The sequence below is a fragment of the Brassica oleracea genome, chromosome C6 (assembly GCF_000695525.1).
Source record: "Brassica oleracea var. oleracea cultivar TO1000 chromosome C6, BOL, whole genome shotgun sequence".
NCBI classification, from domain to species: Eukaryota; Viridiplantae; Streptophyta; class Magnoliopsida; order Brassicales; family Brassicaceae; genus Brassica; species Brassica oleracea.
The window spans coordinates 26,918,055-26,931,604 of record NC_027753.1 but is presented as its reverse complement, the minus strand read 5'-3'; the positions used below and the strand labels follow the sequence as shown (position 1 = coordinate 26,931,604).

General features: G+C 33.5%; 2 protein-coding genes across 3 annotated transcripts in view; one reads left to right on the top strand and one right to left on the bottom strand.

Moving 5' to 3' along the window:
• LOC106296524 (zinc-finger homeodomain protein 5-like) overlaps nt 1–3,286 on the top strand; it is a 4,600-nt gene extending 1,314 nt beyond the window's left edge. Inside the window, exon 2 of one of the 2 annotated variants that reach the window (XM_013732669.1) lies at nt 2,213–3,286. In XM_013732669.1, the coding sequence (XP_013588123.1) occupies nt 2,248–3,120 (873 nt within the window). In that variant the 5' untranslated portion in view covers nt 2,213–2,247 and the 3' untranslated portion in view covers nt 3,121–3,286. Of the gene's footprint in view, nt 1–2,205 lie in introns of both variants that reach the window. The other variant, XM_013732670.1, reaches the window with a different exon arrangement.
• Nucleotides 3,287–11,111: 7,825 nt separating this feature from the next.
• On the bottom strand, nt 11,112–13,016 carry LOC106296355 (ornithine carbamoyltransferase, chloroplastic). Its single transcript, XM_013732471.1, has 5 exons — nt 12,759–13,016; nt 12,223–12,557; nt 11,952–12,083; nt 11,517–11,792; nt 11,112–11,433 (listed from the first exon to the last, which is right to left on the bottom strand). Exons 1-5 carry the CDS (start codon nt 12,961–12,963, stop codon nt 11,251–11,253), a joined length of 1,131 nt encoding a protein of 376 aa, XP_013587925.1. The 5' UTR covers nt 12,964–13,016; the 3' UTR covers nt 11,112–11,250.
• Between the last annotated feature and the right edge of the window lie 534 nt (nt 13,017–13,550).

Below are 13,550 nucleotides of genomic sequence, written 5' to 3'. Positions count from 1 at the left end.
GAATGTTTATATTCATCGTATTTTCGTTTCCTTGACTGATAAGATTGTTTCCCACTTTTTTTAGCTGTTTCCATATCCATAACCATATCAACACATTCTGAATGAATGATGAAATATTATTAACATTTCATTTACAAATTTGAATGACAAATTTAAAACAATAGAAATATATTTAAAAAATAGAATATTCTTACTTGTATCATTTATTTTTAAAGGTTGACCTACAAATTTTGAAATGATTAGATTTTGTTTTATTTAATAAACAAAATAATTTATAATTATAAATACATAGAGATTTTTATCACCTTGCTCATTATAGAATTTGGGTAACATAAATTTCTCATCCTCTTGTCCACCGTACATGGAAAAAGATCGATCATTTCCATCATGTATAACAAAACTGTTAGAATAAGTTTTTTGGAGACCGGGCATATTCTGAAATTAAAATGACAAACATTAAAATGAGTATATACAAAAAATCTTAACATTACACTTTCAAATGAAAAAAACAAATAGACCTATATCTATATATATTTTTTCAAATTAATTTTGTGTGTTTTCAGTATTTTTTTTTTGTTTGACGTGTGTTGCAAAAATTTTCCAGGAACAACAGATTAAACAAATTAGATTGGTTGCTGCCAAAAAAAAAAAAAAAAAAAACAAAAACAAATCGGATGGGTAGTCGTTTGCTTATTCCTTTCCGCAGAGTTAAAATATAAAAAAAAAAATTTGGCTTTCCCAGATCCAACCGCCGCGTCGCCAAAGGCTCAATCGTCCAAGCACAGCATCGATTCGCACCAGTCACCGTCAGTATCCCATTCTCCGAAGGGTCGACGCGGCACAAACCGATGGCATCTTACTTCCGGCTCCAAACCATAGCGGCCGCAAGTTGCTTGAGTCTCTAGGCTCCTGACAGGTCCGAGCAGCCACGTATCCTTCCTCGATCGAAGCCCTGACTGAAGAATCCGGCTAAGAAGAGAGGAGATGAAACCGCAATCCGAGATCCAACCTCCGCCGTCGCCAGAGACTTCACGTGACTTCACGGCGGCGGTGTACATGTAATCTGGATTCCGGGACTTCACGGCGGCGGTGTCCATGCCCGGCATCAATTCGTCAGTCACCAAATCCCTGACTGAGAATCCGGCTAAGAAGAGAGGAGATCAAACCGCAATCCGAGACCCAACCTCCGCCGTCGCCAGAGACTTCACGTGACTTCACGGCGGCGGTGTACAAGTAATCTGGTTTCCGGGACTTCACGGCGGCGGTGTCCATGCCCGGCATCAATTCGTCAGTCACCAAATCCTAGACGCCACAAGTTGCATGAGTCTCTTGCTACTGACAGGTCCGACCAGCCATCCTCAATCGAAGCAATGACTGAAGAATACGGCTAGGAAGTGAGGAGAGAGAACCACCATCACAGACGACAACTTCACTCTAGAAACCGGAGACGACAACTTCACTCTTGATAAGTACACTCTTCTACTTATCAAAACTTATACCGCTAGGTTTCCGAATTAGTTAGAAGAAGTGTAGAGTAGATTGGTAAACAAAATGGCGAGATGATGGTGTGTCTGGAGATAAAGCTTGTGGTTTGAACATGTATAAAAACAGATATCTACGAACCTTTAATTTGAATTGTGTAGGAGAACATAAAACGTCTAGTTAACAAGTACCCTTTTATTTCTCCAGAAGCTAGATCTTTTTTTTTTATCAGATTCTTTTTCTATTCAATTGATTATCGAGTTCAACCAAATTTTTTAAGAAACTTCCCTGCAGTAAAAGATTCTATATATAGATCATGAAAGGGTACATCATTTGAAACTCTTCCTATAGAGTTGTGACATGAGCAGTTATGAGTTTCAAAGGATGTGTTCTTTAGATTACATAACTATTCAACCAAGGGGTGTCAAATATAGATTTTTTGATGACATCATCAAAAGTATTTTATGTCCTTTAGATCAAAGAAAACAGTAAATTCTGACCATTGGATTAATATTTTATTTTCCTATAAAAAAAGATGATGTCATAGTAGAACAAAACAGGTTTGCTATTATATATAGATTCTTTTTTTTTGTCTTTAACAGTCTTTCTTTCCTTATTAGCAGTCTCATTAATATGTTCTTTTTTAGACATGAGATTAAACAAACCCTAGAGATTCACAAGTTAAACCCCTTTTCTCCATCTCCTTAATTGCAAATTAAATAGTTTTCAGGGTTTAATTATAATTAAACTCCAAGAGGAAGAAAAATGGATATGAGAAGCCATGAAATGATAGAGAGAAGAAGAGAAGACAATGGCAACAATGGTGTTGGTAACATCAATAGCATTATTACAAGAGAAGATAATGGCAACAAGACTCGTGTCTCTTGCAACTCTCAAACCCTAGATCCCCACCAATCGAAGTCTCCGTCTTCTTTTTCCATCTCCACCGTACGGTACCGAGAGTGTCTGAAGAACCACGCGGCGAGCGTCGGTGGAAGTGTATACGACGGTTGCGGCGAGTTCATGCCGAGTGGTGAGGAAGGAACATTAGAAGCTCTTAGATGCGCTGCTTGTCACTGCCACCGTAATTTCCACCGGAAAGAAAACGACGGTGTCGGAAGCTCAGATGGAAGCTCTCATCACCACCATCACCAGTACGGTGGAGGGAGAAGACCACCGCCGAGAAACATGATGCTTAACCCACTCATGCTTCCTCCCCCGCCGAGTTACGCGCCGTTGCACCACCACAAGTACGGAATGAGTCCTCCTGGTGGAGGAGGGATGGTGACGCCGATGAGCGTTTACGGCGGCGTCCGAGGAGGAGGAGCTGAGTCGTCTAGTGAAGATCTGAATATGTATGGACAATCAAGCGGAGAGCATGCAGGAGGTGCTACGCCGGGACAAACGGCGTTTTCGATGAAACGGTTCAGGACGAAGTTCACGGCGGAGCAGAAGGAGAAGATGATGGAGTTTGCGGAGAAGCTAGGGTGGAGGATGAACAAGCAAGACGAAGAAGAGCTCAGGAGATTCTGTAGTGAGATCGGAGTTAAGAGACAGGTCTTCAAAGTCTGGATGCATAACAACAAGAACATTGCCAGGAAACCACCACCAACATCAACAGCATCAGGAGCTCTCTAACGGTGAAGGGATCAAGTACTTTTAGTTGTGAGATTAAGTAAGAGATTGTTGTCTTTTTGTTTTAAATGTTTTCTAGGTTTTTGTAGCTTGTACGATTGGATGATGTTTTGTTTGCCTAGTTAATAATAATATGTGTGTTTTAGTTTAGTTTGACTTTTATCTTTTACACGGATCGTACTTGTGTAATCAGTTATTCATTAGTTTATGATTCTGTCTTTTTTACGCTTAAATACAAAGTTAGAGATATACAAATACGATCGACGCTATTATTAACAGTTCGATGCAAAAGAAACAAAAGCTGCAATACTTATCTTCAATTGCAAAAAAAAAAAAACATAGTAAAGTGTTTCTTAATTTGACTTACAGAGAATAATCTTTTAGATAAGCATCATTTGGAACCAAAAAACAAGTATATAATGTAAACACGACATTTGTTTGCAGGTTACGTTATATTTTTCTATATGAAGATTTCAATGTTTTTTATTATGTGCAAAATTATTGTTATGTTATTATTATGGTATATAACAATATATAATTTTAGATTTTTTGTTCTATATAATATGATAAATATATGCATACGCAAGCGTTATGATCAAAGTTAACTTTTTATCTGTTTGATGTGAAATGTGTCCAACCATTTGATTTGGGTCTGCTGTATAACAGTCACCTTGCTGTTTTGTACCAAAACAAAACACGAGAAAAAGAAACTTAATACATATATCACAGATGAGGCCAAAGTTATATAACTGAGGCCAAAGTTATATAACTCAGGATCTATGTGCATCCTTTTTCTTTTCTTTTCTTTTTAGTAGCGTCGATCCGCCCTACATGCGGAATATACTTTACTTGTGATCTATGTTATTATTTTTTATATAATTTTGTAGTTTGTGTTTTAGGTTCACATTTGCAAAAGGTGCGTATGAGATATACTATTTTATTAATTTAAGTTATTGGTTAGTTAATTTGTAAATAATTTTTGTTTGACTTTTTGCTTCTATGATATTACCATGATTGAGTTATTATATCATTCTCAGTTGAATTTTTTTTATTAAAGTATTTAAAAAAATCACATTTAGTTGATATCAGTGATTTATTATATATTAACATCTAAATAATTTATTTGTTATATCTCAATTTTAGTGTTTGGCCATTTTAAAGTAGGAAGCTTGAGTCCGTGAACTGATCCTTATATTTTGTCTTTTAAATGTTGTTTGGGTTAATATGACCATTCTTTTTGGTTTTCGTATGTGGCCCAGCAAAATTAATAGTGAATTTTTAGTGGTGGTATGATAGGTAGACGATTTTGAACTTTTTTGGAATGTTTTTAGTACCGTAAGTATTAATTCGGAGGTTAAATTAACATTAATTGTGAACTCACTTATTTATAGGTGTAAATCCACAACAATTTGAGATAGGAGATGTATGGAATGAGACGTTTTGGATGAGTGAGTCAGTGATATTAATGAAAACATTAATTGTATTTAATAAATCTAACAGAGAATAGTAACGCCGCAGTTTTTTCTCAGCGGGAGGAAGAAGAAACATGTCATAACCTAAGTCAAATAATGCTTTTCGTACATACCAATTTTAAAAATAATAGTCTTGTTGTATGACCCATCATAAGTCAAACTTCTTGGTTTTTTAGCAAGCCCAAATTAAACTTATCTCATTAATTGAAACGCAACACTTTGGAGTTGACGGACACGTGTCGAAACCAGAACACTCGACTTAATGACGAGGCGCTGAGGTGTCTTCACAGGAGAGAGACCAATATTTTTTTATATATATAGATGTGTCGTCACAACCTATATCTAAGAGCATTATTATCGGGGAGTTTTTAGGGTATGATTTTTAACGAAATATAAGAACCCGTATCTTAACTTTTAACTACAAAAGCTAAGAACCGGCTTTTAAAACTCTTATTTAAGAACCGGTTCTTAGTTTTTAAGTTAAAAGTTAATAGACAGATTCTTATATTCCGCTACAAACCTCATCCTAAAAACTCCCTGATAATCATGCTCTAAGCTACCATATGTAATAATGGATATAAATAAATAACACTTTTCGAGCTTCTATTTTCTTTTTTTGCGACTACTTTTGAATGGAAAATGTTGATTATTAATTTTATAAAATAATTATTTCATTTTGTTTCTTCCTTTGAGAAAAAGAAAGTGGGCCAAAGGGTAAAAGATCCAAGTCTAATTTCTGTATATGATCCTCCTTCTGTATGTTTTAGTTGGCTGCCTACGTTGTTCACCTAAGAAATGGGGCGGCTCGACGGATTAAAGGCCACACTTACTTATAACAATCAGATCGGTAAAGCCCATAAATGTAATCTGTAATCTATATCATCGGAATGCATAAGTGAAACAATGTACAGTACTATTTATGAATGCTACCAACAAAACAATGTTGTGTTTTGATTGATATCTTATTTAGTTATTTTTAATAAAAAAATTGGCGGAGACAGAAAATAAATAGATAAACTAAATTAAACAGACTAAAAAAAATATAGACGTCGTTGATCAATGACCAAGCTTTTTGTATAAATCACTATTCCCATTTGCTAAAATAGAACACAATATTTGTGTCGGCTTTTAAAGGTTTATTTTATATCTCTTACTTATTAATAGAGAAACATTTATATAGAATAACTTTTAATTTATAACTTATTTACTTTTATGTCATTTTGCTGAGGTATCAGTTTCACAATGCTCTTCACTCTAAATAATTAATTGTCACTCTAAATATTTAATTGTCCTCTCTTTACTAGAGTAATTACAAAAAAAATGCCACTGCTATTCGACTAACACATTGTCATAATATTAGTATATAGTTTTATAAACATCCTTTTGCCGTATCAATTTGAAAGAGTTCCACTTACAAAATCATATTTAATCTTTGTAATGGATTCACTGACGTGTTCATTGTCTCCTATAAATTTTTTTTTCTCTCCAAACAGATACATCAAATATTAGAAAAATGTCATATTGAAATCAAAAAGAACATTAAACAATCTTTTTGGAACACCTAAACTGAGTAGATCATTATACTCGAACATACTATATCATCATTAACCACCATTGCATATTTTTCATTTAAATTATAGCATGTACTAGCACAGCACATATATTATTATGCATTCACACATAAAATCAAGACAACACAATATTAACAGTTTTACGGGATTTTGCATCAGTTTCTAACCCCTCTGTTAACCCATATATAACACTATTTCTTACGACACTAACAGAAAACATTCCCAGCCACTCATGAGACTTAAGCAACCTAGAAAAAGATTTTCACGAACCACCAGTGTATATATTTTTATTGTTAAGTAAAAACACCAGTGTGTATATTTTCTTTAAATTCCTTAACCAAAAAAAAAAAATATTTTCTTTAAATGATTTGTGCAAGTTTAGCAAGATCAGCAAGTTTTTTTATTTATAGTCAGATGATCACCTATTGAAACCGAAAAAGAACATTAAAAAGTATTTTTAGAACACCTAAACTGAGTAGCTCATTATATTCAAGCATATTATATCCTCATTAACCACCATTATGTGTATCATTTTTTATGATTGCAGGTATCAGCAAAGCACTATCTTATCTATGGATTCAACATGTCTCCACCCATCCACTCATCATCATTCAACATGGTTCCATTCATCATGAAACATATGGTTTTTGTTCGTTTTTATTATATTCCAACAACTATATATACAATACGTATTTTCCATAATATAAATATCTTGCATAGTATAGTAGTGATTTTACAGTTTTATTTATTATATTCAAACAACGATATATACTATGAAAAGCGTGGTTTATGGTATATATTGTACGTATATGGTTTATGGTTTACGGTATATCTTGCATAATCAGGGGTGTTCAATCCAGATATCGGTTCGGTTTCGGTTTGGTTTTTTCGGTTTTTCGGTGTTTTGGTTTATAAAAAATATCTACCATATTAAAACCATATTTAATATGGTTTGGTTCGGTTTATATACCGTCGGTTTTCGGTTTATTCGGTTTTATACCAAAAAACCATAAATATATTTATCTTTTAAAATATTTTGTGAATTTTACTTTATAAGATTAGATATCGGCTTTAAATTTAATTATAACATGGCGATATTTTGGTTTTTAAATAATCTATTTTTTATTTTACTATTTAAATAATCAGTAAACATATTTAGTTAATAATAGTAATAGTTTTATGGAATAAAAGTAAGAAATATCAGTAATCCATAATACTATTAAACAAAAAAGTAAAAGAATCCCATTAATCATATCAGAATTTTGTATTTTGTAATCAATAATTTTTTTATAGGAAAATACAAAATGAGTAAGAAGTTTTATTGGATATATATTCAAAATAACAATATATATCTATTTTAAGTTAAACTATTTGTATATATTAATTTAAAAATTTTGGAAACATATATCATATTTAAAATTGATATAAATTAAATACTTTTCAAGTTTTAATTTGATCAAATCATTGAAATATATTTTATATATATATTTAGTTATTATAGAAAAATTAAATTTTTTTTATAAAAAAAATTAATTTAACAAATATTTTACAAAATATTCCAATCTGCGAAGATAAAAATTATTACAAAGCGCTAATATTTTAAGAACCGTCTAACCATGCGCAAAGCGCAGGTCTTACCTAGTATATATATATATTAACCAAAGTATCTCAGATTTATGGAATGACTGAAATAATATCTAAAAATAATTATATTTGAAGAAAAAAATATCTCCGAATATTTAAATGAGATTACAAAAATAATACCACACATGTTTAGTACTGTGGGACTAACCGTAAAATACCCAAAATCCACCTAATCGTAAAATACCCATGTGCAACAAAAGGTTTATTATTTTATCCAATTTATTTATTAATTAATTAAAATAATTTTTAAAAGTCTTATTTTTTGAGAGAGAGGTCATAAATCGTACTTTCTTCAAAATATAATAGAACACAGAGAAAAATATGAAACCGAATGCATGATCAATACAAACAGAATCACTATAATCAGTAGACAGAAGAATCACGTATTTTTTAATCTTTTCAATTAATGAACATAATAAACTTCATCGGATCTTCAAATCCTTCATTCGCCTGTCAAAAATCAACACAGTACATAAATAAGAGCATGTGTAAATTAATTATCGGTCGAAACATGTTGATTAGATTCCAGTCACATAGTATTAGTTAGAAACTTGAAGATATCGCTAATTAAAGGTTTCCCAAACTCGTGTTCGTTTAATTAACAGCTTCTGTTATAATAAACACTATGTCGACAACCATGCCTACCCTTTTTCAAAAAAAAAAAAAAAAACACTATGTCGACAACCGACCATGAACAGAAGTAGACATAACCAATATATCTATTTACGTACATCTTATCATGATATTATGTTTTTTTTTTTTGCTTTAATTATCATGATATTATGATATACCCTTCAAACATATTAAAGACAATTTGCATGTGATTAAGTACAACAAGGGATTAAATTTCATGTGAACATAGTCCTTATGTTTGTTAATTAGTGTGTTGTATTAATATATATATTGTATATACCCTTAATTTTTCTAAATGCAAAAAGTTACGCATTTAAATAAAAATTATGCTATTTGAATTTTCTTATATATGAAAAAATTTCTTATAAATTACAAGTGCAACTAATATTCTTTTTGGTTTACGTTTATACTTATGAACAAAATCATGTTTGATAAAAAGAAACTATAGTGTTGTGTATAAAAGTATATATATTACAAGGTTTGGCTAGCTATATACCTCGTGTCGAAGTCATTGATGCCTCTTGAGTTAGAATCGAAGGTCTTGTAATTGGGCAAAGGGACACGACCAGTTTCGATGTTGATGAGATCTTCGACGAGAATGTCATAGTGACGCTTCGCTTCGTCTGCAGATTTCCCTCCGACAGCGTTTGAGAGATTTTCGTTTTACTTTTTTATATAATTATATTATTTTCATGTTTAATTTACTAAATATATATTATAGACATTTTGTGACACATTAACGTCCATATATATGGTCTAGAAAAAGTCAACTGTAACATTGGTGTAAAGTTAAGTTAAAAAAAAAAAAAATTGGTGTAATGTTTTAGGATAATGTTACATATAAGCTTTGCAGATTTAAGCAAAAATATTGAACCGAGATCATATCGATCGACAACCAGTTTAAAACGTAGGGTTGAAGTTGGTAAGTTGAACAACTTGGCCTAACGTGCTATTATAGACAGAAGATTATCACATGCTATATTAATATAACTACCACTACTTGGTTTCTTATATAGGAGATGACCTTATATTCTGCAAAGGTTAGTTGTATGTTCAAAAATGATTATAACTAAATGACACTGTCATTATTTGAGAAACGTTTCTGCCTTCTTTTTTTTGGTAATCGAAAAAGTGGTTTCATCCTTTTGCTATGATCCCAATCATTTGGAATAATCTCAACTAGTGCGAATTAAATCCAAGTGACGGTAGTTCTCGTCAGAATCCTTTTACCACTTGAACCAACTCGTCCTGATGTTTCTGGTTAATTTTACGGGAGAGAAAATGAACGAGCTGGCACAAATTACATATATTTACCATTATATAGTTATCCAAAGCATATTACAAGATATCACTATATCAAGATGTTTGATATGATAGGTTAAAGTTCTATTCTCAGCAACAACTAATATGAAATAAATCCAAAAATGTTTAACGGATTCGATATGTCATCATCATCTACTTAACCAAAGTTCGTGGATATTTATCATTTCCAAAAATCATTTAAGTTTTACCGACTTTTTATGACACTAGTTAATTTTATTATTACGGATTATGAAAAATATTACATAGATAATTTCACAGTCAACAATTTTACATGATTATAAAAAACTTGTCTGCTAGTACTACCTTGACGTTATTCTTTGCAATTTCCTGAAGATTTTCTATAAATTTTTCAGTTATTTGACATGTTTCGTCCTTTTTAATTTTAAACTAATATATTCGAATATATAAGCATTAATAAACTATTAATCAAATTACCAGAATAACTGGGTTAACATGTTTCATTTTCACCAATTCAGAATGAGATGAATTTATTCTCCAGGACCTTGAATCTAATGACTTTATGTGTGATGTAATGCAAGATACCCATTTGAATGACAAGCATTTTTACTTGAACCACCAAAAATTTAATGCAAAAGATGAAGAATAAGGACACAAGTGATCGAGGAGGAAAAAATAAGAATAAGGACATAAAGGATTATTATTTCCTTTTGTGATAAAATTCCTACATCCAAATCTTATCTATCTTTGTTTTTAATACTCCATGTCTAATGAAAATGACAATCAAGTTGTCCAATTCCATTGCTAGTTCATTTGGTTTATTGGGTTCAAACGTTTTTTTTAAGAGAATATTGGTAATCCATAGATTATACTCAGACTCACAATTTAAAAAAAAAACTATATTATAAATGATTGGTTGTGGTGTAATTGTAGAAATTTTGTTGTAGAATTTAGTATGTAGAATTTTTGGATGCAGCTTTATTTGATATATTTGTAAAACTAAATGATGAAAAAAAAATTCTTACATCATCTTTTCTGCGGTTTGCTAAATAAAATTTTAGAAAATAAAGTTTCTCCGGCCATTTCTTCGTTTTCTTTTTGTAATTTTTAAAGTAAATAAAACTTCATTCGTGACTTTTTGTAGATTCATGATGATTTGCAGAGAGTGGATGGAAACCAATTCCTCTCACTGATCTTGTGTTCAGTGCTTCTGTTAGAAAAGCTTACCGAAGGCAACTCTCTACGTTCATCCTGACAAGCTTCAACAACGTGGAGCATCCGCACAACAGAAGTACATTTGCAAACATAAGTTACAAGTACAGTATCAAGCTAAGATATGGGATAGAGACAGATCTAGAGATGTCCTATAAATATTTCAATCCACGAGTTCACATATATTAAAATAAGCTCATTCTTATTCCCAGCAAAACCATCCACAATATTTATTCATCAAGGTTCTCAAACTAAAGTACACAAAGCCAATGAACGGCACACCAGCAAACGAGTGAGAGAGCTAAGACAACGAAAGTGGTTTAAAAGCCGAGCAAATGAAGCATAATCGCATTTTGGGCATGCATGCGATTCTCCGCCTGTGGGAAGACGATGGAATAAGGAGCTTCCACGACTCCATTGGTCACCTCCACTCCTCTTTCTGCAGGCAAACAATGCATGAAATAGGCTTTTGGACCCGCCAACTTCATCAGAGCTTCATCCACCTGCAAGTTTTAACATAGTAAGTAAGATATCTAAATCAGAGACGTATTCATATACTGTGTATTATAGAAGAAATATGTTAGACCTGGAATCCTTGGAATGCTTTACGGCGGTACTCAGCTTCATCCTTTTGCCCCATACTGGCCCATACGTCTGAGTAGACAACATCAGCCCCTATGACAGCTTCTTTAGGATCATTGGTAATCTCTATCTTACTTAATCCAGCTTGCTGTGCCTTTAGAACCATCTCTTTGTCTGGTTCAAACCCTTTTGGGCAAGCGCAGACAAAATGGAAAGGAATAACGGATGCCAATTCTAACCATGAGTGAACCATGTTGTTCCCGTCTCCAACATACACAACCTGAAGTTTGTTGAATCAGTGTGTAACTATATATAACTTTTTATGTATGATTTCACATACAACATGTACAAGTCTAGCTATGATTTATGATTTTGAAATAAATAATGTGTTGAAGTCGAGATTATATGCATAGGTTTGACTCTGAAAGGGTTAACTAACCTTTGTCCCTTCGACTTGACCAATGTGCTCAATCATTGTGAGTGCGTCGGCCATGATTTGGCAAGGGTGGTTATGATCTGTCAGACCGTTGACAACTGGTACACTCGAGTAGTTAGCCAAATCAAGAATGTCCTGCAATCAAGATTTGATTCATTCAGCTTTCAAAACACCAATACCACACACAAGACACTAAAACACACACATGAGAAAGCACTTCTAGTGTTCCACCTAGTATGTCTTTTCTAAACCAACCAAAGACTCACCGGCATACCTGATGAGCAAAAACACGGGCCATAATGATGTCATTATAGCGCGACAGAACACGAGCAACGTCGCGAGTCTCCTCTCGCTTGCCCATCTGGATATCATTGGGTCCCAGATACAGTGCATGTCCACCAAGCAAGAAAAAGCCAGTCTCAAAGGAAACACGAGTCCTCATGGAGGGCTTCGCAAAGATCATAGACATAGACTTCCCTTTAAAAGGCAGATAGTCTCTCTCCCCTGACTTCAACAGGGCTTTGACCTCTGAAGCCTTGTCTAGAATCTTCTTGATGGTCTCTGTGTCGAAATCATCTATGGCCAGAAAGTCTTTCAGGTCAGATTTCCCTGCAGAACACAAAGAGATTCTAGTTAATGATTCTTTTACAGACAGGTTCCGACTTCCGACAAGAACATTTGCATTTTTTTAACCAGATTATGTTTCTGTAATAAAAGAAAAACATGCTTTGGAAGATTAATCTCAATCAATTAACGAACTTTCTCATTTGGGTAATGCAAGAAACAGAATCTGGTAACGAAACATCCAACCTTTCACATCGGAAGTAGAAGGGGAAGTGACGGATGAGGCTTGGCAGGAGACACGGAGGCTGAGGGGGGAGAAGGTCGCCGGAGAAGCGAGTGAAACGGCGGAGAATCGCCTCAGAGTGGTGCCGGGGAAGAAGGACGATGGAGAGGAGAGGGCAAGAGCCGGTGATCGGGTGGAAGAGACGTGAGAAGCCATAGCCGCCACCATTGTCGTAATTGAGCTGTTGATGACTCTTCTTCAGTGACACTCTGCTTTACCTTATTGCGGCAGAGGAGACACGCTTGTTCCTACGCCTCCATAAGGCCCATAATCAGATGTAGGGTTTTCGGCCCATATTTGTTTCTACTTCCAAAAAAAATTGTTTTTCCCCTCTTTTTGAGAATCATCAATAAAATTAGTTGGGTGAATTTGCTATCTAGCCAAGATTGGACTCAAAATTAAGTAAATAGCTTTGATTTTCACGTTATTAAATTGATAACATTTCATACATTTTTTATCCGATTATGTCCTTATCCTTTCTAAGTTACCGGAGACAGTGGGACCAAGGATTAACGTCGACGAGAGCACATGTTCAAGAAAAATTGAGATTTAATATGGTCCACGTACGGGTTAACTATTATAAGTAAGTGTTCTATTCCATTTATAAAAATATTACGTCATATAGAACAAACAGAACATCTTCATACGAAACAGAATCATAAACTCTAAACCTACACTACAAGAAAACAGCGGCATACTGAGGGAAAAAATCGTCGGTATGTCGTCGGAATAACGTTATTCCGACGACATACCGA